At 49.9% G+C, this 27002-nt stretch overlaps 2 protein-coding genes across 4 annotated transcripts in view; both read left to right on the top strand.

The window, feature by feature from the left end:
* The window catches only part of AGBL4 (ATP/GTP binding protein like 4), an 887859-nt gene that overhangs the window by 687311 nt on the left and 173546 nt on the right, over positions 1-27002 (top strand). The window lies entirely within an intron of this gene.
* BEND5 (BEN domain containing 5) overlaps positions 83-27002 on the top strand; it is a 48717-nt gene continuing 21797 nt past the window's right edge. The window contains exons 1-3 of one of the 3 annotated variants that reach the window (XM_014454572.2): positions 83-415; positions 15703-15836; positions 17567-18032. In XM_014454572.2, coding sequence (XP_014310058.1) covers positions 17795-18032 — 238 coding nt within the window. In that variant the 5' untranslated portion in view covers positions 83-415; positions 15703-15836; positions 17567-17794. The remainder of the gene's footprint in view (positions 416-15702; positions 15837-17566; positions 18033-27002) is intronic. The other 2 variants (XM_006087288.3, XM_014454571.2) reach the window with 2 other exon arrangements.

The following is a 27002-nucleotide window of genomic DNA, read 5'->3' as shown; positions in this document are numbered from 1 at the left end:
CCCCTTTCCCTCCCTCTCTTTTCCGCGCCCAGGCCAGAGCAGCTTGATTGGCAGAGCGGAGCTTTCAGGAACAATAACAGTGGGGGGACCCCCGGCCCGGGGAGCCGCCCCCGCCCCCGGCCCGGCTGCGCGGCTCGCGCCCCGCCGGGTCCCCACCTCCGTGCGGCCGGGCCCGCCCCCGCGCCCACCATGTACGCCTTTGTGCGGTTCCTGGAGGACAACGTCTGCTACGCGCTGCCCGTGTCGTGCGTGCGCGACTTCAGCCCCCGCTCTCGTCTGGATTTTGACAACCAGAAGGTGTACGCCGTGTACCGGGGCCCGGAGGAGCTGGGCGCCGGGCCTGAGAGCCCCCCGCGCGCCCCTCGCGACTGGGGTGCGCTGCTGCTGCACAAGGCCCAGATCCTGGCGCTGGCAGGTGAGCGAACGGGCAGGGGGGACGGTGGGACCGGGGCGGGGGCCGGGACGGGGAGCCGGACGGGGAAGGGGCCGGGCGCCGGGACGGAGACAGGAGGTCGGGGTGAGCCGCTGCTCGCTCAAGCCTCCTCCTCCTGACCCTGAGGCTTTTCTTTGGGGGACAGGGTGTCTCTAAAAGGCCAGACCAGTTAAAAATACCGGATGGTCCCCTTTGTCTTCCCCGCCTCCCGACACTCCCGCGCTGTCAGTCTGTCTTCATCTCTCTGGGTCTGTCCTCCTTTCTGTTTCTATTCTGCCGGCTCTTCACTTTCCCTTTCTCTCCCTGCGGGTCTGTGCGTTCATTTCTCTGTCTCTCCCCTTCTCTTTACCTCTCACCCAGTTCCTTCTCTCTGCTGCTCGGTCTCCTTAAGTTTTCTAGCTCTCTGCCTCCCTCCCCTTAAGGCCCTTGCTACCTCCTAGGAATGAGGAAGCAAGGTGGATACTGTCTGACTCTTCCAGGTGGGAGTCCCTCTTCACAGAGGGAAGGTATGTCACCTTTGTCCAGTCCGGGCCATCATTGGACGGGATGAGGAGGCCTTGGTCACTGGGCACCACTCTCCTGGGCCTCTCCCTGGACAGGTGGTGGCGGTAAGAAGGTAGTAGCCCTCAGCATCCCTCAGCCTCCACACGCCTTTTGACTCTCCCTGATGAGAGCCCAGGGCCAGGAAAGCAATTCTAGGTCAGGATAAGACGTGGGCCTCCCATTCCTGCTTCCCCAGGGTCCTGCACAATAGACAAGGCAGGTGGCTTCATTCCCATGCGACAGATGAGGATACTGAGATTCAGTAGTGATCGCACAAGAAACCGCCACTTCAGCCTCCTACCCCAAGTTCGTTCTGCCATGCTAAGCACCTTTCCCTTTGTGAAGAGAAGGCAGCAGAGGAGGCTCTTCCCCAGCTAGTTGTTAGAGGCCTGGGCATAGACGGGAGAGGAAAAGGGAAGTATCACTTCTGTTTTGGGGTTCAGCCTTTTAACTGTTGCTGGTAAGGAGTGTGTACCTTTGAGTGGGCAGAGAACGTAAGCCACCCTCCACTTAGAAGGGAAAACCAGAAGTTAGGAACTGAATGAAGATATTGCTAGTATTTTGTAGGTTTGAGACCTTTCCTATATATTCCAACTTCCTTTGCCTTCTCACATTTAGCCTAACAGATGAGTCCAGCGTACATCATATTTAAATTTGACAGATAAGGAAACTGTGGCCCCAAACAGAGAAGTGACTTGCCCAGGGTCCCAAGGCCAATTAGCAGCAGATTCTAGCTCTGGCTCCTGAGTTGTTCCTTCCCACCAGCTCCTGTTGCCTCTGGGAAGGAGGTTTGCAGGTGTTGAGGAGGGGAGCAAAACTGGAAACTAATTGGTCAGGGCCCTTTTGACAGACTGTATCCTCACCATCTCCCCACAAATCTGGGGCACAGGGGTGTAGATCCACTCACAACACCTGGGGATACCTGAGGCCAGAAAAGCAGAATGAGAGGAAGTGTGTAGAAAAGGGAAACCTTTGTGGCTGATTAAGTTTTATTTTGTCTGTTTGCTTGCTTTTAATTACCTGAGGGAAGGGATTAGGAGCTAATTCCCCAAGAGTATAGACCTGAGGAAGTTGTAACTAGGTTGTAACCTTAGCTTCCCTTTAGAAAGCTTGCTTCTCGGTGGCTGCAGTAGGAAGGGCCTGGGGACAGGGAAAGTGATGTGGGTCAGAGTCGGGGGTATGTATGCGTGTTAGTAAGAGCTGTTTTCCTCGGTGAGAGTGTTCATTCATCCATTTATTCATTCAGCAAACACTAACCCTGCGCTTGGCTCTTCAGGCACCACTCAGAGGCGGCTTAGGCCACTGACTGATTTTAAAAATCAATGGGAGTCTGCATAAGTAAGACACATGTAGTTATTGGTCTGAGGACCATAAATCGTGAATCCATAGACAATTCATCCTCCAACTTGGAACGCTGGTAAACCTCTGGGGTTATTAAAAAATATCTAGGCAACACCTGGAAATTGGCAGAGTAGATCCAGAGGAGAAGCAGGGCGCCAGTTTGAGCAAAGTGAGTTGCAAAGCACTTTCCTGACTGCTCTTCGTGTTTTTTTTTGTTTGTTTGTTTTGTTTTGTATTTTTTTCCTTGGGAGGAGAAAGAAAAAAGAAAGAAACCAACAACTTGAGGTTGGTAGACCACATTTTGAATCCCAATCAGCTGGCTAATTTTTAAATTGGAGCCCACTGCCCTGGCTGCAGACCTGAGGGGAAGGGCCAGGGTGGGTTTGGGAATTCATTTATGCAGGAAAAACTCTCCTGTGTGTCTTGAAACCCCACATTGACTTGAATGTGGTGGCTCTGAGAGCTGCTTGCAATGACATCATCTTAAAGAGCTCGCCTTCTGCATCTCCCAGATGTAAGTACCACCCTGTTGTGGCACCGAATGTGACGAGGTGAGCCCTCGAGGGGGGAAGCAGAACCGCCTTATGTTTGTGAATTAGCCATGAGTGATTGAACCCTGTCTGGCACCGCAGCGTGGTTTCAGAGGCAGTTTGGGGGCCACTGTATGGCTTTTGGTGACAAGTGTGTTTCTTTACTGAATATTGGCCTAGCCAGTGGTCGGCAAACTCATTAGTCAACAGAGCCAAATATCAACTGTACTTCTTCAAAATAGACTCGCCCAGGCTGAAAACTGACTTTTGCGCATGGGCCACGAAGTTTCAATCGCACTGTACGTGCGCCCGCACGTGGTATTTTGTGGAAGAGCCATACTCAAGGGGCCAAAGAGCCGCATGTGGCTCACGAGCCGCAGTTTGCCGACCACAGGCCTAGGCCAACCCAGAGCCACCTGCAAGTGTACCTCTTCTTCAGGAAATGTCAAAGCCAATGCTCTGTGTTTTCCCCGCTCATGGTCTTCTACGCTGTGGTTTTAGTGTGTGTCAGACCCTAGGGCCTAGCCCTTTTCTTGCCAAACTGTGAGTTCAGTTCAAGGGGAAAAAACAAATCCACCCTTTTGACAGTCTTGCCATGTGCCTGCTCATTATCTGGGAATTCTCCCTGTGACTCTGCTGATAGAGATCACCATTATTATTTCCATTTTATAGATGAGGACACTGAGACTCAGAGACTTGCCTACAGTGTACAGTTAATGACAAAGCCAGATTGGAGCCCAGGTCTCCCAGTGCCAGGCCCCCACTGAGCAGTCTCCCTTGTAAAGTAGTTGATGTCCCTGTCTGCCACACAGCAGCTGGAAAAGCGTGAAAGGAGTGGAAGAACTGTTCTTGAAGCAGACAGTTCAAGACAAGTTTCAAGCCAGAGGACAGTTTTAGTTTGGTTTTCAAGTCCATTCTGATCTTCTTCTTCTCCTACCAGTCTCAGTCCTACAGGGCCCACATGCCTGGCCCTCCCCCCTTCAGTTGTCATTTTCCCGAGGAAATCTCAAAGGAGCTTGCCTTCTCCATGGAGAGTCAGTGTAACTCAAGACTTGGCTTACCTTTGGACTGTGGTCTCTCCTGACTCACTCTTATTTATCTGCCAAACAGGTTGTGAAAGTGAGAGATACCCATTTGGAGAGCTTACTGTTATCTAGCTGCAGTCCAGCCTGCTACTAGGGGCTCATGGTATTGAATTTTGTATTCTTTACAGGGCCAAAACTGGTTTCTCTAGACTCAGAATCTTAGTATGTGGGTGTTTTTTGTTGTTGTTAATCCTCACCCATGGGATATTTTTTTCCATTGATTCTTAGAGAGAGTGGAAGGGATGGGGAGAGACACCAGAGAGAAACATTGATGTGAGGGAGACACATCTATTGGTTGCCTCCTGCATGTGACCCTGGGAGCCAGGGATCAAGCCTTCAACCAAGACACGTGCCCTTGACTGGAATTGAACATGGGATCCTTCAGTCTGAGGGCCAGTGCTCTAACCAATGAGCAACTGGCCAGGCCTAGACTCAGAATTTTAAAAGTCTGTGCACCTATGCTATGTTGTTATTATTTGGGTGTGCTAAATTCCTTTTGTGGTCAAGTGCCCCTTACTCCTTCTGTGTGCCAGGCCCAGGGCTGTAATAAGCAAACGCACCAATGCACCAACATGTCTGACTACTGGGATTGAAAGGACAGAGTGACGGAGGGGAAACCAGCTAACTTTTCCTGCCCGGCTCTGTAGGGTTTCTGTCAGGGGCAGAGGGATGAAGAAGAAAGCTCATTACCCTCAGGGAGTGTGTAGCCTGAGGACTCCAGGTTCATGCTATAGAAAGGTGAAGCCAGGCACTGGGGGAGTGTGGAGAAGGGACCAAGTCTCAGTGGGCTTCCCTTCCCAGCTTCACTCACCCTGCCTGCACTCGGCCTGCACCAGCTTTCACTCATCTAAACCAGTGCAGCAGCCTTCAGTTGACGGCCTCGCCTCCAATCTGTTTTCTAAATTGCTATCAGAATAATCTAAAACACTGTCTTTTGGTCAATTCGCTGTTCCCCTTAGAACCTTCGGCAGCTCCCTGTTGCTTGCTGAGTAAACCTTCAGCTTCTTGGCCCGGCCTTCACAGCGCCCAGCCCAGCCCCACCTCACTTCTCCAGCTCTACCCACCCTTCCTGCTGCCTCTAGGTCTGCAGTATGTTGTGCCACCTTGAGAACACACCCTCAGGCATTCCTTTGAGCCAACCAGGATAGATTAATCATTGTTTGACATGGGGCCTCTGCCCACGGAGCTCACCTTCCAGTGGGGAAGGCAGACATGTGACATGGGTCTAGTGCGCTGAGCTGAGGGCTGTGATGAAGGAGTGGTCAAAATGCATTGCTCAGGGGTGTTCCTTGTGCTACCCTCTCCCCTCCTAAGAGGCTCCCTCCTCCTCGGAGCTCTCCTTTTTCTTTGCTTGTTCCTTGCTTATGGACCTTAGCATTTTGAGTCTTGGTTTGGTTAGTGGTGAATGTTGCCTACAGTGGACAGTTAATAAATGATGAAGCCAGACTTGGAGCCCAGGTCTCCCAGTGCCAGGCCCCCACTGAGCAGTCTCCCTTGTAAAGTAGTTGATGTTCCTGTCTGCCACACCTCAGCTGGAAAAGAACTGTTCATGAAGCAGACAGTCCAAGACAAGTTTTGAGCCAGAGGACAGTTTTAGTTTCTGGTTTTCAAGCCCATTCTGATCTTCTTCTTCTCCTACCAGCCTCCTCCTGGGGCCTGCCTGCTTTGTCCTGTGTCCTCATTACCCGGCACGTAGTCCAAACCAGTCAGTCCATGTTGAAATCAGGGACTTTGGGAAGACAGGTGCATTTTTCCTGCTTGGGAAGAGCAGGGGGCACAGGACCCTCTGTAGCAGCAACTTGTTTTTCAGAACAGAAACTTGCAGTGGGATTTTGAGGCTTCATTCAACTTGGTTCATCTGGAAAAAGTCAATATTCTTTATCGCTCCCTCGACTAGAAGAAACCCCACACTTGGGGGGAAATAGCTTCCAAAGCCACGTTCTTCTTGCTTTGGTAGTTTTAGCTCATTCAGGGCTCAGGTCCCAGCTTGGCATCGTTGGTCCAAATAGATCACTTGCTCCAGAAACGCTTTGGAACGTCTACAAAGTTAGCGGGGAAGCAGGGGACAAGCCGATTTCATATGCAAAGATTGTTGCATGTCATCAGTGGGAGACTGCCAACAAAAGGATTTATTTTTTTAAAAAAGCAAGTGAAAACTTTTAATTTAGGTTTTGACATATTCTACTGATGTATGTTGGAGCAAAGATTGGAACTTGCCTGCTGTCATCTGTTGCAGATCCTACTGAAATCTTAACCATTGAAGGTTCGGTCTGATGTGATGTGTCTTGTTCAGAAACCACATACTTGTTACAATGAGATGGTATGTGTTACTGAGCACTTCATAGCTCTGGTTCACAGGAGGAAAGAGAAAATGCCCCAAGCAAGCTAGGGTCTTGCTCTTTTTGTGTGTGTGCTGTTTTTTTTGTTGTTGTTGTTGTTTTGTGGTTTTTTTTTTTACTTAAATCGTTTTTATTTTTGAAGACACACTGGAAAAGTGGAATTCAAATTTAGGTCTTTGACTCCAAGATAAGTTCCCTTCCCGCTGTGCCTTCCTGCTTTGTCTTATAAGCTCCTTAGAGAGAGAAGATGTGTGTACTTTTCACTTTAAAATGCTTACCAGGAAAGCATGCAGACTCTGAAGAGGTTTTTTCTGGGTCTTTTAAGGTTTCAGATATTGAGTTATACTAGGTAGTCACCCTCATACCAGAGGGAAACCCGGGAGGAAGAATAGCCATTGCTTTTCACCTTTACGGACTAATTTACTAAGCATTTACTAAGTGCTCCCCAGGTTCCAGGCTCAGTGCTCGGAGTTTCCACATTCTCTGTCTACATCCTTGTGGGATGGGGCTTCTTGTAATCCCTGAGAAGAGAGCTATTCAAATACAGTACTGTGTAGTGGGTGCTGTAGGTGCCAGGCAGTGGGCTAACTCTTCCCACATGGCAAGGCTTGTGGAGAAGTGTGAGCCTGCTCAGTCAAAAAGGATGGTACCTAAACCAAGGTGGATCTGATTTAGTAAGGAAGGCGAATCCATGGTGATACCGGAACCAGTCAGCAGGAATTCTTCCTGGGGTAATGTCTCACGGAATTGGAAAATGAAGCTGGAATCAAAAAATGAAGCCACAGGCCAGAGGAGTTCAAACAAGGCAGGAGTTTATTGCAAACAAACACAGGCTCCCCGCGGGGAGGGGATTCAAATGGGTTGCCCCGGAAGCATTCTGCTCTTCCCCTTCTATCTGTGCTGCCCTCTGATTGGTTCCCAGCCTTTGTGCAACATTTAATTTTGCACTTGCAAGAAAAACATCCTTGATTCAAAACACCCTGTTTTCCTGCTATCCTGTTTTTCTGCAAAACATTTTGTGGTTTCACCTAGCTCCACGATTCTTCTTTCTTCCATCCCTTACCCTGTCTACCTAATTCTGCTCTAACTCTCTTCCATGGGACTTGGGAACTGACTGGTTGTGTTGGTGTGTGTGCTGATGATGTGGTGATTGGGCTCCCGTCCCTCCGTGGGGAGCTCCAGGAGAGTAGTCAATTAGAAGGGGAAGGGATGAGTTTATTTGAGGACATGTTGAATCTTAGGGACCCACAGGACATCTGGGCAGAAACTCCAGGAGATCACTTGGCATGTGGGCCCAAGGTTCAGCACGGCCCTGTGAAACTGGGCTGAAGATCCAATGTGAAAGCTGTTAGCCATGGATGAGCGGGGTCACAGTGGGAGAGGGAGCAGAGAGAGGAGCATGCAGTTAGAACTCAGAACACCAGCTTTTAAGAGCTCAGCAAAGAAGACGGCTGGGAGGGAACAGCCAAAGGATCAGTGATAAACAGGAGAGATGGCTGTCCTGGAACTCAAATGAGGAGGGAGGCCTCTGGTTCCCAGATCTAGGCTTGCTTTTATTTAACTACACAGCAACTGCTTTTTCCTTGGAGTTCACTGGGGAGACAGGATAGAACATCTATATATCTAAGCAAGAGGATAAAAGCTTTGCATGGAATGATATTTTGGGAGTTTTCCATGGCTGAGCTTTGCCCCAGTGGAGGAAGGATCAGAGCTCCTCTTTGGGGTCCAGAAAGCAGTTCAGTCGAGAGAATGGAATTCATAGGCATTGATGGAAGTAGTGTACTAACAGCAGAGAGAAAGTGGACAAGCAGTGGAAAGGGAGCCCAGCATGATGATGAGCTCCCTGTCACCAAGAGGTGGCAAGTAGGTCAGGAATATTCTGGAATGGAACCCTGCCCTATAAGAGAATTTGACTATATGACCTCTAGGTCACTTGCTTGAGTATCAAAGAGGAAGTGTTAGCCAAAATAAGATAGGCTTTGAAGTCAGACAGTCTGGGTTCAAATCAGGACTTTGCTACATATAAGCTGTGTGTCCTTAGGGAAATTACTTCCCTTCTCTGAGTTCCAGGTGCTCATCTGTAACATGGGGATAGTAATCACCTTGCCCACTATGTTATTTAGCATGGTAACATGGAAAAGTGCCTGGCACATAGTAGGTACTCATTAAACAGAGGAAGCTGTTAAGGACGAAATGGCTAAGAGCTCTGAGAGAACAGCTTGCCTAGTTGTGGGCAATAGGCATGATCTTTGTGAAAAGGAGTTACCTGGCAGGACAGGCACATGTAAGGAATAGACAAGTTTAAAATTGAGCTTTTGTGTGTTTCCATTGAAGGCTTACCATCTCCCCCCATGTTTTGCCCTCTGTGCCTCTATGCTGGTGCTACTTATTACCATGGCAACAGCCTGGTGAACCACATGATGGTAGCTAGATAAAGTGATTCCCTACTAGGGAGCCAGTAGGGTGAGGTCCCTGGGCTTGTCTGTGCCCCAGCCCTGTGCCCAGGTCAGTGAGGCAGGGGCAGTGAGAGCAAGGTGACCTGCTGAAATCTGGTTAGCATTTCCTTTTTTCCCTTTCTGCATGGCCTCGGCAGGACATTTCTTCTTCAGGTGGGCCCACTGGGAGGGATTCGATCATTTGCTCTTACCCTGTACTGCATAGAAGATAGAGACCCAGAAGTCGCTGTGGCTGGCTAGCGGCCCACAGCTAGAAGGGCCTGTTGAGGTTCTACCCTAGTCCTTATGTCTTACAGAAAAGAAAACAGAGAAGAAATGATGGGCCACCCAGAGTTAGAGCCAGGCCTGGAACCAGTGTCTCCTGGTTCCTTTCTACTATACCGCAGCAGGGAACTCTTCTTTTGGCTAGATACCGTCCTGGAAACTGGAAGACTTTGTCTGCCTTGGGTTTTATAAAAACAAGCATCATAGGTCAGAGAATGCAGTGTGCGTGTCTTCTCTGTGGCTTGTCTGTTTTTAATGCAAACATAAGACTTCACAGGATTTTTGAACCGATGAAAAACTTTAAGCTCGCATGTAGATATTTTTAAAACAAGACCAAACCTTTATAAAACATTTTATGTTTAGCCTTTCAGAATTTCCTCCTAACTAACAAACCCACACCAAATTAAACTCCCCGACGTTGGATTCTTTTAATTATCCAGCACGATTATATGTAAAATGGGAGTCAGGACCGCGCATCTTCCATTTTAACTGCACATAGCACATTCTCCAGGGCGGACTTCACTTTTGGAAACAGACTCGCACTGGGTTTCCTGTTCACCTGCCTGTTTTCTAAAACACTATTCGCTTATTACCATGCCTCCGCCCCCATCACCCCAGTTTAGTGGGATGTTTGTCCCTCTCAGATTGATAAAAAATACCAAGTTCTTCTACATTTTTGAAGAGCAGCTTTTACCATGTTTTGTGGCCTTGAGTAGGGACTGTATTTAAGGTTTATGTAGAGTTTGGTGGCCTTGATTAGCCTGTATAGTTCAGGAGTTTGGCATCAAGTCATATTGGTATAGTGCTTAGTTCAATTTGGGAATACATCACAGCAATCTCCTAGAATATAGGCGAGGTCTTAGGAGAAAGGTGGGCACTTCAGAAGTTATATTGACACATAAGCCTTTACTTCAGTTGAAGAAGTTACAGCAACTTGGTGATTTTTCTCTTGTTGCTATAGGATAATTAGATAAGGACAGGGCCTGATGTAATGCAGATGTGATGTGACATTCTGGCTCTGCTATTGTCTTAGATAAGCCATCTCACTTTTTTGTTGTTAATCCTCTCCTGAGGATATTTTTTCATTTTTTTTTTTTTTTTTTTTTTTTTTTTAGAGTGAAGGGGTGGGGGAAAGGCAGAGAGAGAGAGAAACATTGATGTGCGAGAGACACATCAATTGATTGCTTCCTGCAGGTGCCCTGACTGGGGCCAGGGATTGAGCCTGCAACTGAGGTATGCACCCTTGACTGGAATCGAACCGGCAGCCCTTCAGTCCTCAGTCCGATGCTCTAACTACCGAGCAAACCGGCTAGAGTGCCACTTCACTTTTTGAGCTTCAATTTCTTCTTCGATAGAATTATTATGGGGATTCAGTATAGTGATGTTAGTAAAACTTTGGCACAGAGCCTGGGCACATAGTAGGTGCATACTCAATATTTGTTGGATGGATGAATGCAATTAGCTGACTGCCTAATAGCTGGAAAGGAGGAGGAGATAGTTAATGCCCAAATCCTTGGTGGTTTTCTTCACCCTGGAAACAAAAGAATCAGAAAGTCAGAACCAGTGAAGATTGTCTCTTCAGAGGCTACCCATTTATTTATGTTCACAGTGAAACATTATTTGGTCTTAAGCTTGGAGCAACTGCAAAGGTTGACTAGAGAGTTTTCCTCATCCTCTGAGTCAACTGCTAGTTTCTTGTGTGGTTTCCTGGAATTCAAAGCCAGAAGCATCCTCCAAACCCACATTAAAATGCTACATGAAGTTACTTGCTGTCTTAGGTGATCCACACCATCATTCACCTTCATTAATGTGACCAGCTAAGAGTTATAGCTTCTTGTCACTCTATGTTCAGTCTCCTCCTAACATCTCATCCATCTTGCTTGCCACTGCCACATTAATCTTCCTAATACATCTCTTTCATCATGTCTCAATGTGCTGGGTCCCCTCAGCAGTTCTGTTTGCCGTGGGATAAAAGCCAAGCACGTAACCCACAAGGGCAGCCTAGCAGCTGCTATTAATTGAACACCTATGACAAGACGGGCACTGTGCTTGGTGCTTTACATGCACGATCTTCCAGAAAACAGTCGATTACCCCCACTTTACAGATAATGAAACTGAGACGCTGGCAGGTTAAGCAGCTTGCCCATGTTCCCACAGTTAGTAGGTAGCAGAGCCAGAATCCCAAACCAGAGCCACCTGATTCACGAGACTGGACTGCTTTTCTTAGATCCTGGACTTCTCTCTTCCAATCATTTCTTCACCTTTTATGATGATACTGAATGAGCAGTCATCTCTGTGGGCTAGATGTGGATGTGAGGCACCGCCTTCAACCCAGGATTAGAGTTAGGAAGGCCTGCCGGCTAGAGGGTTGCTCCATGTGTCCCTCAGCAAGTCACACCTTGCACTCTGGCTGAGGTTCTTGGAACCTCCTGGCTGTTGAGGACTAGATGACAAGAGCCTCTAATACAGCCGTGGGCAAACTACGGCCCTCGGGCCGGATCCGGCCCGTTTGAAATGAATAAAACTAAAAAAAAAAAAAAGACCGTACCCTTTTATGTAATGATGTTTACTTTGAGTTTATATTAGTTCACACAAACACTCCATCCATGCTTTTGTTCTGGCCCTCCGGTCCAGTTTAAGAACCCATTGTGGCCCTCGAGTCAAAAAGTTTGCCCACCCCTGCAATATCATGCTCAGCGCAGAACAGGGGCTCAGCAAGTGTGCACTGGCCCCGCAGAAAAGGATGAGTGTGGTCCCAGGGCTTCCCGAGTCCTCCTCCAGTCTGCACGGGTCCAGGAGAAGATGGAGGAGCGTTAGGGTGGAGCCAGGAGCTAGTTAGTCTCTGAGGAGCCTCAAGATCCCTTGGCCAAGTAGGAGGCAGCCAGGAGCCAGTCAGACGTGTGCTTCTGCTCCTTCCTGGAACTTACTCCTGTCTCTTCAGACCTTCCTGCACCGCTCAGCCTACCATTTCAGAGAACCTCCTCAAGCCCGAGGCTACAGCCTGTTTCTGTTGTGCTGGGGGTGGTGACTGCTCTCTGGGGACTCCTGAGAACAGTCTGGTAGGAGAGCAGGAGAAAGGGGTCTTCTGCTTTGAACTTCAGGCTGGGGGATTTGCATGTCCTTATCTATAGCTTTTATTCATTCACTCTGCATTTATTCTGGCTCTACCGTGTTCCAAGCATGTGTTTAGGCAGAATAGAGCTTAGGCTGGGAGGGCTGTGAGACCTGGGTCAAATCCTGGCTCTGCACCTTACCATCTGGGTGGCCTAAAGGCCTTCTTTGAATCTCATTTCTTCTTTAAGGGAAAAAAAAGCAAAACTGTGGCTCATAATACTTAATGGCAGGGTTGATGTGAGGTGCAGTAACATGTAAAGAGCCTTATGGTGGCATCTGATGGGTGGTAGGCATTTCACCAGTGGTAGCCTGTTTTTAAATTAAAGTATCATTCATGTAACATAAAATTCACCGGTTTAAAGACTGTACATTTCAGTGGTTCTGAGCACATTCACCGTGTTCTGCGACCATCCGCACTATTTAATGCAGAACTGCCAGCTGTTTTCCACAGTGGCGGCCCCATTTACAGTCCCACAGGAGCGAGCAGGAGTTCCAGTTTCTCCACTTCTCCCAGCACTTGCTATTTTTCTTTCTTTTTTTGATTATAGCCATCCTAGCGAGTGTGACAGTGGTATCTCATTTCACTTTTGATTTACATTTCCCTAAGGACTGATTATTTTGATCATCTTTTCATATGATTATAGTAGCAGCCTCCTTTTTATTATTCTTCCATTAAACATTTTTGTTTGCTGAGTCCCTATTGAAGGTCCAAGCCTAGGATATGGGCCCTGCCCTGAGGCTACTCACAATCCAGTGGAGAAGGTAGATCTTAAAGCAGATCATTGCAACATAGTAAGAAAACAGGCTACAGAGAAGATGTATATAGTAAGTCCTCACTTAGTGTCCTGATGGGTTCTTGAAACTGCTGCAAAACAGGCTGTACCGATACCAGTTTTACCACAGGCTGACTGGTATAAACAAGGGTTAAGTTCCTATGGCAACTCATCACCCTTATCTTTTTCGTGGATTTTTATCTTGTGTCTCCCAACTGGATGCTTAGTCTCTGTGTCCCCCAGGGGCATGCTAGATATCTGCAGTGTAAATTCTCAGCAACTGTTAAGCTCAGACACAGGAGGAGAAGCTCTGGACCTGGTTATACAGCCTTGGTTCTGACACTGTTCAGGCGATGGCACTCGCTTTTGTGACCTTGCACAACGCTGAGCTCTTCTGAATGGGGACCCTGCCTGCCCCGCTGCTGCTGGAGCCCTGGGCCTGACCTCTGCAGGATGGGTTCGGGGACCTCACCATCTGCAACCTCGGTTTCCTCATTGCATTCTGAAAGGGTCGAAGGCGATGATTTGTGCATCATTCTCAGTTTAAATGTTAGTCTGTGATTCTGAGTGATTGCTTCTTTCCACATCAACCTGATCCTGAGCTACAGAGTTTCAGCCCAGGGACAGCATGGCTTGTCATCTCCAGTGTGGTGGCTGCATCTCAGAATCTGCCCTTGAACGTGTCAAACTGAAAGGTTGCCCGGAGCTTGGCCCCAACACATTCGGAAATCCTAACACTTTCCTCTCATCCCTTCCCTTCCCCTCCCTCTTCCACCTCCTCCTCCTCTTCCCACTTCTTCCCCTGCTTGCTCTCTCTCTCTCTCTCTCTCTCTCTCTCTCTCTTCCCCCCCACCCCCTTTCTCTCTCTCTCTCTGTTTTTGTTGTATTTTTCCCCCACATGTGAAAATGCCATTCATCCCATTTCAGGATAACTTCCCTGGGAGTCTTTTCTTTAGGTTTCACCTTTTAGCAGCTTATTGGCTTAAGAGTTATGATAATTTATTGGAAGGAGGCTGTGAGTCTTAGAAAGACCACATCTCCGATGGGTTGTTCATGCCTAACTCATTGGGTATATTTCATGGGCACAAAGAGGAGAACAGGCTTTGTTTGTGAAGACAGAGCCTGGTTCCTCCAGGTAGTGGAAAGGTGGTTTGCTTCTCTGATCAGGAGGAGGGGTTAACAAAGACCACCACTTTTTTTCTTGGGCAGTTCCCTTATACTCTGTTCCTTTCTTAAGTCATTCCTATGTTTTTTAAATTGTATCTTTGCTCAGAAAAATAAAACAATTCCTAGCATGTTGATAATAGCAATTTTAACATGCCATTCATTGAGTGCCTACTGTGTGCCAGGCACTGTGCAGTGAGTTATGTGAATTACTGCTGTTACCCCTCCCACCCCCCACCTCCCCACCCCCCGGGACCTAGGAGACTCCTGAGCTCACTAGACTAAGGCCTGGCCCTTCCTCCTCACCTGTCATAGAGCAGAGGTTCCCACGGAGGTCTCTCTCAGACCGGAGTCCTGCCTCTGACCAGCCAGGCTTCCATTCCTACGATCATTTGGGAAGATTTGGCATTTGACTATATTCTGGAATAGTTACCAGCTTATAAGCTTCCTTCTCAGCTTTACTAACAAGCTGTGAGGAGAGGAGCCTGGCTTGGGGGAGTGTAAGAGCATGTTTAGCACAATCACATGCCCACACACTCACACTCACGCAGACCCTCGAAGGCTGGATTTAACCAGCCGCCTGGCCATGTGCCACCTCCAGCAACAGGCGATGTGCCTGGCACTGCACTGAGGACACAGCAGTGGGGACGTCGGAGGAGGGAAAGACACAGTGGTCCCCAGGGTCCAGCCAGTCCCAGGAAACAAGACCCCAGTGTTCTTACCTCCAGGGGCCGGTTCCGTGCATGTCCAGGTTCCTGCCTCTGGGACTTCCTGTTTGAACTCTTGACATCCACTGTGAGAAAGATCTGGGAAATAAAGTTTGAAATCCAAGCAGGAGAAAAAAAATTCCTTTAGATTATTTGAAGTTGATATGAGGAAGTGGGAAGAAAAAGATATCCTTTTGGAGTCGTGCAGCACTTTACAGTTTGTGGCGCACCTCAGTGTGTGTGGTTACTACACCTGGGTACTGGGCGAGACGCCAGAGGCCTGACTCCTCCACGACCCCTTCCATCTTCATCTGGAAAATGAGAGAGTTGGACCAGTTGGTCGCTCAGGTCCCTCAAACTCTGTCAGCTGTGACCTGGTACCAATAAGACAGCGGGAAACGTCACTTGTTGCTCTTTCTGTATCTGTCTTACCTCAGCCTGTCTGCTGTCTGGGAGGCCCCTGTCCTTCCGGCTCAGCTTTGCCTCCATAAGAGCTGTCATCCCTTTCATGCCTGTTGGCACCCGAGCTGGCAGGAACCCACCATCTTTTTCTGGGAAGTCACTTGGCTTAGAAAGATCTCGGTTGTTGAGGGATTCGTGTGCTAGTTATGTTTAGACCAGAGAGCAATGTCAGGGCCACTCCAGTTCCCAGATTCTAGACGTCCATAAAAGGCCACCCTTTACGACGTACTTAGAGAAAACCCTAAGCAAATTCATTGGATACCATTTCAATGCTTTGTCCAGCCCACTTTTAGTAAATACCCCCATCCCAGAGTTAGATGTGACTGCTGCTCTCGGGGCCCCCGCATGCGGGAGGGAACAGGCCGTGAGCTTGTTTGCGTCTCCTGTTTAACTGGTCTGGCCTCCGTGGTTCTCTAGCTATTAAGGATATGGGCATCGTTTAGACTCATTTGGACCCATAATGAATCTTGTTCTCTTGATATGCATTTTAGAAGACAAATCTGACCTTGAAAACAGTGTGATGCAGAAGAAAATAAAAATCCCCAAACTCTCTCTCAATCACATAGAAGACGATGGGGAGGTTAAAGATTACGGGGAAGAAGATTTACAGCTTAGACACATCAAGGTAACAAAATCTTTCCCTTTTTTGGAAGTACGTGGGAGCGTTCTCAGAGTTCTGACCGCTGAAGGTTCTAGCCTGGCCTCCTCTCCCTACTAGATGTCCCCTGGCGTCCCAGGTTAGGAGAGGGTCGCTGCCAGCCTCCCGGGGAGCCCTGACGCAGGCTGTGCCACCACGCGGGTCCCGTTTGCACCACCTACGCAGCGTCACCGCTGCCGAGGGTTTGGAGGGTGCGTGCCTCAGGTCCACAGCTCTGGAGGGGTCCCTGCTGGGCCCCAGGAGCACTGAGCACACAGTTCCCGGGCAGCAGTTCCCAGCGGGTCACTATCCGATTGCCCCAAACAGCGAGGGGTGGACTCCCTCAGAACAGGGTGAGCCAGGTTCACAGAAGGGGATTCATGGGTTGGAAGAGAACTTCTGCATGAGGTTGCATTTCCTTTGGTGTGCACCCCAGTTGGTCTCCTCCAGCCTTCACTTGTAAACCTAATGAAAACCCTATTCAACAAGCCAAGTGTTTTTTCTGTGTGATGGGTACCCCAGGGGAAGAGAAAGAGAGATGCCTTCTGCATTGACCATGGTCTGATTGTGGACACAAGGTCCAGGGCATTCCAAAGGTGTAATCCAAAGATGCAGCTGAGTTCAGACTATTCTTTCATTGCTCCCTGGCTTTGGCCCTGGCCCTGGGGTCATGGAGACAGCCAGATGTGGTCACTGCCCTTGGTCTCACGGTGCCGTGATGCAGACAGATATCTAAAACGGTCATCGGGATTTTAGCTGCTAAGTTCATCTAGACCAGCAGCATCTTATCCCAGCAGATAAAATGCCCCCACCCTGGGTGGAGAGTTCCTTGGTCCTGTCCCTCCCACTCCCCTCGGTGGAAGCTGCATCCTCAAGCAGGAACTTCCTCCAGCAGCTGGAGCCCCGCATGTCTGGGATGATTCTCTTCTCCATGAACCGTCCCCGCTGTGTCCACTGTCTTGTGGAGCTTCAGCTTAGCCAGAGTCCAGGGCGGGGCTGGTAGACACGGGGAAGGGCTCGGGCTGGAAATTGGGCTCCGAGTCCTGGTCTGGCTTCGTCGGTAGCTCACCCATGACCCTGAGACTAACCTTCCCCTCCCGGCCTTCGTTTTCTTACCTGTAAAAGGGGGGATTGAACAGAAGAACCTTTCAGCGTTCTCTGAACTTTTCAGTTAAGTAAACATTTATCATGCCCCTGCCAAGTGCCAGTCTGGGTAGGAGTGGAGAATGGGGAAACTAAGGCACGGTTGCCGCCCTAGATGAGAGTAGATGACATTCTTGACATCCTCCCCAATTAAAGCATTCTTAAGGAAAAGGTTACTTGATGGAATGCCCCTTTTCCACTTTTATGTTGTTGTTGAAGAGATTTGAGTGGTGACTGCCCTGGGGGACTTGGCTTGCCCTGATTTCTCCCTGATTCCCCATAAATACACATTGAAACCTTGTGAGCAGTCACTGCCTAGGCCCTGTGGGTGGGGTGGGGGCTGGGAGTTGGGGAGGGTGGTCATGGTATAATACGAGTCCCAGAGGCAGAGTGATGGAAGGGGAAAGTGCTGGCCTGGGAGACCGAGTGCTGGTTCTGCCCCCACCTGCCCTTGAGACTTTGGGCAAGACCCTCCCACTCTGCGCCTGTTTCCCCATTTGTAAAAGGAAGGGCTTTGACTGCATGTCTGCATGGGCTTCTCCAAGCACTGATGTTCTGTGGTTCTGTGATTCTAGGATTGTCTGGGGAAATATTGAGCTGCAGTCCAAGGAAAATCCCAGCTGCCCTTGCCTGAACTGATTCTCGTTGTCCTACAGAGACCCGAGGGGCGGAAGCCAAGCGACGTGGCACACAAGAGCATCGAGGCCGTGGTGGCCCGGCTGGAGAAGCAGAACGGCCTGAGCCTGGGCCACAGCACATGCCCAGAGGAGGTCTTCGTGGAGGCCTCGCCGGGCACGGAGGACATGGACAGCCTGGAGGATGCCGCGGTGCCCCGGGCTCTGTATGAGGAGCTGCTGCGCAACTACCAGCAGCAGCAGGAGGAGATGCGCCACGTGCAGCAGGAGCTGGAGCGGACTCGCAGGCAGCTGGTGCAGCAGGCCAAGAAGCTCAAGGAGTACGGGGCGCTCGTGTCCGAAATGAAGGAGCTCCGCGACCTCAACCGCAGGCTCCAGGACGTGCTGCTCCTGAGGCTCGGCAGCGGTGAGTGCCCGCCCGCCCTGCACACAGGCGGGTGCTTGGTGCAGCTCCACATCCAGGAGGGCACAGGGGAGGCGGGCCAAGTGCCCCGAGGCCAGGGAAGGGCAGAGACAGCTCAGCAGTCACCCCAAGGAAGAGCTGCCCCCTCCCGCAGCGAAGCTGACAGGAGCTTATAATCGCAGCAGCCGAGCACCTAGAGCACAGTGGGGACACGAGACGTGCAGCTCAGAGAACAAGTGGACAGAATGTTTGCCACTAGCCACTCATGGCATGCGTTCCCTCGGCCAGAGGCAGTGCCAGGGCTCATAGGAACCTCCGAGGAGGCTTTAGATAGTGAGGAGAACTAGAGGCAATCCTAAAAACGCCATTCCTGTACGTGAGAAAGTGGTACATGCCAGGGCAGCGATGTAGATGAAGCGGTAGGAGGGTTGAAAGGATGGAGAGGGTTTATTTGTAACCGAGGGAGCCTGCAGGGAGGAGGCAGGCCTTGACCAGGGCCTTGATGGTGGGGGGTGTTTAAGGCACAGGAGAAGGCTGAGTGGCAGCCCTGCGTCTGGAGAAACACCTGAGCATGCAAGAAACTCAACTGCAGGTGGGGTCTGAGGGCCAGTAACTGCGGGCTTTGGAAGCAGCACCAGCCTGGGGTATCTGGACGTGTCTTGGTGGGAATGAGAGGCATTGAAGAGCTTTGAGCAGAGTGTGTGGCCTTAGGAGATTAGCCCACAGATGTGTGGAGCTCCTCTGCTTCGCTCACAGGACTCAGGCTCATACTGCACCGATTTTAACAAACTGAGGTTTTAGGTTTTCTCATCTAACATGGTTTCAAAGCAGGAATAAGGGGAATGAAAGACGTCAGGCTTGACAGCAGGGAGAGATGACTGCTTACCGTGGTGGAGAGACAGAAACACCAGAACACAAGAGTCCAGGGTTATAAAGGGTAGAAGCCAGTCAGCATTGAGGAATCAGTGTAATGTAAGCCCATTCCCACCCCCCACCCCCCAGTCCTGCAGGCAGCCACGAATAGCCCTGGGTCAGTGTGCCTCGCTCAGAAAGGGGGCAGCCAGTGTTGACACCAGCCTGTCCCAGAGTTTAAAGTCAAGGGCCGTCTGGTGTTCAAGAAGGAGGTTCCCATGGTCTAGATCACAGATTCCTACGTGGAGCCTCATTCCTCTTTGACGTTAGATACATGTGCTCTCACTGCCTTACTTGTGTTGATAGATGCCCCTACGTCTTAAACTGTGTCTGTAAGGCAGTCATTTCTCAGTGGATCTTCAGGATGGCCCAGGGAAGGAACCGGAGTTTGGGACTCGCCCAGAGTTGCATAGAGAGACAGGGGCAGGGAGACAGGGGCAGGGGCTGAGCTTGTCTCAAACCTCATCTCTCAATTCCTAGGCTGGCAACTTCCTCACTCCTGACTCTGCCTTGGCCATGGCCATCCTTCCAGACCGCAGCCGAGGTACACAGTGGCGCTAAGTTACAATTCATAGGTAGCTTAGAAGGTTACTAAAATTTTTTTATCAAAATAAAATCTCAAAGAGAAACCCTAACTAAACATTTGTGAAAGCTGTGTTGGCTTGGGGTAGGGGATGAGGACCAACTGTAATTTTCAAAGAGAAAAGAGTGTCAGGTCCTCAGATGAGTCACTTTCTTTTCATCTCACTGTACACTATGCCTGTTGTAAACGTCTTGGGGAAAAGGCACAGTAACACAAACTCCCCCCCATGTTTTCCCGACTCCCATGGAAACTGCCTGTTTTGCAGGCGTGTGAACTGAGCTTAAACCCCAGAACCCACCCCTAAGCCTCTGAGGCAATATGATGCTCTGCATTGGTCATCAGCGTGTGCCTCTCTCATCTGAAAACATGTAGACAAACTTGACCCCAAGAGTAGTTTTGTGCCGAATCTTTCCAGGCTCACCCACCCCACAGGCCTCCAATGCCATGGTGACAGCCAACAGCTGGCTCTTCCCTGATCCTAGTCCCGGTCCTCATCACAGTGGGACGGACTGAATAGAAATCAGCTCAAACCATAAGCATGTGGAGTACCCGCCATTGGCAGTACCCCTGTTGTGAGCTCCACGGGCACCTCAGAAAATCACTCCCACTATCCTGACCTCTGAAAGTGTAAAGCCATTTACTAGCACTTGTTCATGGGAGGTGGGGACTGCGCCACGTTCTAAGACAGATCCACAAGATATAATCCATGGTCTCTATCGTAGGGGAAAGGTGGTTGCTTTCATGCGTCTAGTCTAATCTAGTCTCTAGAACCAGGCTTGATTAAGCCGCCAGCATCCTCACTTCCCGATTCTATGACTTTGGGAACCTTCTTTTCTTTCTCCTTCCTTTTCTTCTTTGCTTCCTTCCCTGCTTTTCTCTTTTCTTCCACAAATGTTTACTGGCCTCCTGCTGTGTGCCAGGCTTTTTGCCCGGTGTTAACATTTTGATTTATTGAAGCTACAGCCCTTGCCCAGCTAGAGAAACTCAAAGTGTCACTGACACAATCAGCGGCAGCACAGGGCATGCATGCCACCACAGGGACAGAAGCACACAGACCTGTGGGGAAGCGGGGAGGGCACCCACCGAATTTGGGGGGTCAGGGAAAAAATGCCTCCTGAAGGAAATGACTTTTGAGCTGGAGCCTGAAGGAAGGGAGGAATGAGTAGGTGGGAAGAGTGAGGAGCAGTCTTGGCAGAGAACACCTCTCTGAGCCTTGATGTTCTCACCTGTAAATGGGAATAATATCTTTCTCACAGCCTTGTGAGCCACTGCATAGGGCCTAGCATTGTGTCGATGCTCAATTACTGTTCGCTCCTTTTCCACACCGTTTAGTGGAGGGGCTAAGACAGAGCTTAGCTTGTTTTTTAACTCTGGCTTCCCCAACCAGTAATTGGCTGTATGACCTTGGACGGGTTAACTAACTTCTCTGCCTCCCTGGGTCTTCTATTATAGAAGACAAAAGGGGTTGTATATATGCATGTTCATTTGTTCATTTAATGACTCGGTTCATTCGTTCTGAGCCTAGGAACTTGGGGATATAAAAAGAAGGCTAAGACATTGGAAGTTGGGTAGGGGGTGGTGATGTAAGCATATAATTAAAATTCTAGGCTAGGGGCTAGCATTTGAAGTAGATCTATTTTTTGGTGAGTTTGGAAAGAAACACCCCATTGTAATAGCTCCTGGTCCATACATAACAGCCAGAAACCTAGAATAAGGCAAAGAACAGCCAGAAAGTACCCAGAGACCCTCTCTGATTCTCGGCTTGACACACCCTCTAAGCAGCACATCCTGGCCTGGGGTTGATGTGTGATCTGGGCTGTACCATCCTCGGTCCCCTGGGCCTTCGTGAGCATTGTTCTTGCAGGCCTGTGCTTGTGTGTTTTTTACACATCCACCTTGCCCAAGGGCCCGGCTCGAGGGCCTTTGTCCACCTTGAGGGCTGAATCATTCACACCGTAGCAGGCAGATTCCGAGATGAGGAAGGGCAGCAGGATAGGAGATGCTCAGTTTTAAACGGAAGGCTCCCTGCCAGGAAGAATCACTGCTCACTCTCCTAGGCATTGGGGCCTTCAGGCGGTGGGTGGGAGGGGCAGTGAGCAGGAGCCTGGCCTCCTGAGCCTAACGGGGATTTCAGAGTGGGAGCAGGTTCCTAGAAGCCAGGAGTACCTGGCTGGTGAACCTGGTGGAGGTTGGGGGCAAAGGGTTGGAACAGTAGCAAGAAGGTATGGGATGTTTCAGAGATGTCACTGGATGGCTCACCTCTTTGTTTATGCGTTTATTCGTTCTTTCTTTCATCTCATGAATAAACACAAAACAGATCTCACAGGAAACGATTCTCTGGAATAGGGAGGCATGGAGTGTGAGGAACCTTTGAGAGCATGTAGGCTGTCGGCCTCATGTTGCTGATGAGGAAACAGGCCAGGAAGTGTCATGGGCCCATTTTCAGGGGCCTCCTGACACTTGGTCCTGTGTCCTCTCTCTCATGGCCCTCATCCCACATGGCCTTCTTTAGTTCATGGGACACTATTGTCACTGACATGGAGGTGACCCCTTGGCACTACTCCCCACCCCCAAAGGGTGTCTCTCTCCTTCTCTATGATCTTAGCACGGAAAGCTGCCATCTCTGATGGAAGGAACCTCATCTGCCCTGCTCTCAGGACCTTTGTGACTGTAAAAATTAAATGAGGAAGCGTGTATAAAGAATACAGTAGTGTCCCCCCCCCCCCTGCTTTATTCACAGTTTTGCTTTCTTACCCATGGTCAACTGAGGTTCAAAAATATTAAATAGAAAATTCCAGAAATAAACAATTCATAACTTTAAATTGTGCGCCATTCTGAGTAGCCTGATGAAATCTCACTCCATCCTGTTGTGTCCCACCCAGGACATGAATCATTCCTTTGTCCAGACGAAGCGCACTGCGTGCACTGCCAGCCTATTAGTACTTAGTAGCCGTCTCGGTTATCAGATGACTGCGGTATTGCGGTGCTGTGTTAATGACCCTCATTTTACTTAATAACAGCCCCAAAGTGTAAGAGCAGTGATGATGGCAATTCAGATATGCCAAAGAAAAGCCATAAAGTGCTTCCTCTAAGAGAAAAGGTGTGTATGTATAGGGAAAAACATAGTACACATAGGGTTTGGTTCTATCTGCAGTTTCAGGCACCCACGGAGGGTCTTGGAACGGGTCCCTGTAAATAAGGGGAGACTGCTGTAGCGCCCGGGGACCAGCATATGCTGTGTCAGTCCCTTCTTCCTTTTCTTCCCTTCCTGCTCCCTCTCTCCCGACGAAGTAAATGCTGGGGATGCAAGAAGCATGAAGATACTCTAATTATAAAGTACAGCTTCATTTGTGTATAGACCCATTTCTTCATTCATTCATTCAGCAAACATTTATTGAGGGCATGCGTTGTGCGAGGACTGTGTTAGTTGCAGGAATATAGACATGAGTAAGACAATCCTTTTTAAACATTCCCCAGCTCGGGGTTAGGTAGTGTTTATTAAACTGGGGCTTGGCAGGCTCCCCGGATTCTAAGGGAGTGAGGGGAAGCAGAACAGTGGAGAGCCTGTTGCAAGGGTGACTCCGGTCCATGCGCAGGAGTGAACTCCCGGGCCTCTCGGTTTCGTCTCAGCCGGATTCCTTGTCCTTCGAGATCAAAGACTAGCCTTAGCTATCCTCCTCAGCTTTTAGCACTGAGAGTGCAGTGCCTCTTAGTTAAATTCAGTTTTGTGTGATTCAGGTAACAATTCAACTGAGGCTCAGAAGGGCCGCGTGGGGAACATGGGGAGGAGGAGATGGAACCCCTGCCTTCAGGATGCACACAGCCCAGTGGGAGGCAGGGATGTGCCCAACGGGACACCCCACACAACAGGACATTATGATTGAGGAGGGGGCGCATGATGGCCTTGCGTTTTGTGTGTGCTTTGTCAGGGAATGTAGGTGAAAATGATGGATTCTGACCAGAAGATCTGCACAGTACTTTCCCGGTTTCAAGGCACCTTGCCATTTTTACCTCATTGGACTCTTCCTCACAATAAGGTGAGGCCAGGTGTAAATTATTATCCCCCTTCGAGAGAGGAGAACGCAAAAAGAAGAGACAGCTTCCCTGTTGGCCAGATCACAGGCTGTTGGCCTGCAAATCCGTCCTGGCTCTGTAGGGCTGGGTTTCCGTCATCCCTGTTCCCTCATGCCTCGCTTTCTGCCCAAGGTCCACAAAAATACCAGCTTTGATCTCTCAAATCCTTTGCGGTCTAAGCTGGATTCTGTAAGCACGGGTCTCTGACGGTGTCTTTGAAAAGGCAGCTAATATCAGCCAAATGCCTCCCGCTGGCTTTCCCTGTCCTGGCGGCAACCAGGGCTTTGGCAACAGATATTACTCGGGTTTGAATCTCAGCTCTTTCATTCATCACCTGTGCAACTTCAAGCAAATGTGTAACCCTCCCCAGCCTGCGCTCTGTCCTCTGTAAAATGGATGAATTCATGCCTACCCGGTGCAGGCAGGAGAGCCAGCACCGTGATCAAATGCCTGCCTGGGTCCTCTGCTCAGAAATACTGGGGTTCTGAACCCTGGTTTTTCCACCAGCTAATCTTGTTACTTGGGCAAGTTACTTAACTTCCTGGGCCTTAGTTTCCTCACCCAGAAAGCAGAGTAAATGATTGTACCAACTGTTATGGTTCTTAGGGGCGTTGAATGAGCAAATGTGTGTCAAGACCTCTGCCTAGGGGCTGGCACATAGTGCTCAGTGGGTCCAACATTAGTGATGTGGGGTCACTTGAGGACGCACACAAGATGTGTGGGCAACACTTGGTACGTCAGGAGCTCTCGTCCTACAGAGGAGCGTAGATGTGGTTGCCTGGCATATCCTAATCTTCGGTCAAGCCCTGTGTCTCCTTGTCTCCTGTAGATTGCTGCTTTCCCTTCTCAGAAATCATATTTTACAGCTACGCCTGGTCTTGATTTCAAGCTCACTGGTCTGTAGTTTATAGATTTCTCCCCCACTCACGTTTCCTGGGTGGAATTCCATCTTCCCAGCTCAAGTCCTGGACCCTCCTTCTGAGCCCCTCCATTGTTCAGGCATCACTAGTCCTACCTCCGTCTCCTCTTTGCCAGGGCTCTGCTCCTGAGGCTGTGATCTCAGCACCCTCTTCCATCTCCAGCCTTCGGTCCATTCTCACCAGTAAGCAGGGCACTCACAGAGGCCGGGCTCCGAGAAAGCCGAGAGGATGGGCGAGGCATCCGGTCAGGCTAGGTTTTCATGTCCCCACTGTGGAGGGGAGGCCCCGGAGGCCTGCAGCCTGCCAGCTGCTGCAGCAAGTGTGGAGCAGGGCCAGAAACCACGGTGCCCTGTACCTCCTGCATCTGGATCCAAGGCAGCAAAAGACTGAGTACTGAGAACTGGGATTTTTCCTCTTAAACATATGGGTCATCTTCCCCTTGGAAGCACATACTGCCCTGTTGACTGAATCAGAATTAGCTACAGTTCATCCTAGATTTTTTGAGGAGCTGATTTCAGAGTAGTCAGTCCAAGACCCTCCATCCTCTTTCTCCCTAGAGTTCACTGTTCTGGGGCAAAGGGGCTGAGGGACAACTTCAGGCTGTCCCTTTGCTACCTGCTTGGGCAGCCAGAACCTGCGGAGTTGCTGGGCTTTCTCCTTGCTGGTGCTTGGCTTGGGTGTCGCCGTGTGGCCGGCTGGTTTGCTGCTGGATTTTCCAGCCAGAGGAATGGAAGTGGAAAAGGTGGGCAACTGCTCCTCATGGGCAGGGCTGGCCTCTCTGAACACCTGCTTAGGGCCTGAGGGGAGGTGCTTTTCATACCTGAAACAACCCTAGCAGTAAATAGATAATGAGATAAAGCTCAGAGATATTTTGCCTGAGGCCATACAACCAGGAAATAGTAGAACCAGGTTTCAGATGTAGGTCTGTCTGTCTTTCCCTGCACAGGGCCGACTCCTCCCCATGCTTTTGCAGCGCCGCCTCCTGCCTACCCTCATGGTTAGACCTCCTTTACGTGCTGCATTGGGCTCTGGGGCTGCCGGCCTCTTGAGCTGCTGGGTGGAATGCTTCCTGCCTAATTTAAGAGCCCACCATTCCTTCCTAGTGTTAACTTTGCCAAGTTATATGGCCTCACGATGCCAACCAGAAAATTCCTAGAGTTTTTTTTATAGAAATTGTCTCTTTAAAGAGCACCTAAGCCCACCTCTCATTCCCATCTTATAGAAGGGGACCCTGAGGACTACAGAGGAAACAGGACATGCCTATGCCATGTGGAATCTGAACAGTCCCGTCCATCATAATGAAGCTGCAATAATGTTCAGCCAAGATCGATGGGTGGAATCAGTCCAGCCGCCGGGGTTCAGCAAGACCCAGAGGCTGGCCACACCCTCTCTTGCTGTTCCAGGCGGCTCTCTGAGTTTGGTTGGAGGTAATTCCTAGAGTTCTGGCACCTTCGTCCTGTAAGGAGTCCCAGAGTCCATGCAGCACAGCCTCCTACACAGCCATGATCGCGCAGCCTCCGGTAACATTCCCCTACCAGTGGTTCTCAACCTTCCTAATGCCGCGACCCTTTAATACAGTTCCTCATGTTGTGGTGACCCCCAACCATAAAATTATTTTCGTTGCTACTTCATAACTGTCATTTTGCTACTGTTATGAATCGTAATGTAAATATCTGATATGCAGGATGTATTTTCAGGGGCCGTGACCCACAGGTTGAGAACCGCTGCTAGACACAAGAAGCTGACTCGCTGCCTCCCAGGGCAGCCCATTCCAATTTGGGATGCCTCTGACTGTGGCCAGTGTTTTTGTACAGGAACATTCATCGGACTCTCCAATGTTCCAGGCCCTATGGAAATCCAATAGCTCAGGCCTGGTTCCTGCCTCCAGGAGTCCCAGTGTCATCAGCAGACCGCGGGAATGCAGAGAGCCTCGCTGTGCTGGGGCTGTCTTGTTGGGAAAGGGTCTAAGGAAGGCTCCTTATGTGACTGGGGCAGAGGTGCTGAAGGTGGCTGGGGAAGGCCCCCAAATAAGGAACTAGTCGGATTTCTCCAAATAATGAGGAAGTAAATGGCATCCCAGACAACAGGAGAACCAGAACAGAGATTTGGGATTGTGAGGGAGGCTGGCTTATTCAGGAACTGCAAGTGGTTTCAGGCTGGACTGCACAGTGGAGAGTAGGTAGGAGGGTGAGCCAAGGCTATAGAGGTGAGAGCAGCTGGAAACGGTGCCAGCCCCTCCTGCAGGTGATGCACAGGGGTTTCTCCCCACTGGAGTGACCTGGGGTAGGGTCGCTCAACCTCCACGTTACTGTTGCCTCTGAACCAGGCAACTCAATCAACAACCATTGAGCAAAGATGAATCCCAGATGGTCCTGCTTTGGAAGGGTTCCTGGTCTGAAGGGTAGGTTAAGCAAGGCCAAGGGCATGAACTGATTTGGTTGGGAGCCATCAGCCACATGATGGAACACTGCCTCTCCACAGCTC

The sequence above is a fragment of the Myotis lucifugus genome, unplaced genomic scaffold (assembly GCF_000147115.1).
Source record: "Myotis lucifugus unplaced genomic scaffold, Myoluc2.0 scaffold_37, whole genome shotgun sequence".
NCBI lineage: Eukaryota > Metazoa > Chordata > Mammalia > Chiroptera > Vespertilionidae > Myotis > Myotis lucifugus.
This window is presented reverse-complemented; position numbering and strand designations above follow the sequence as displayed.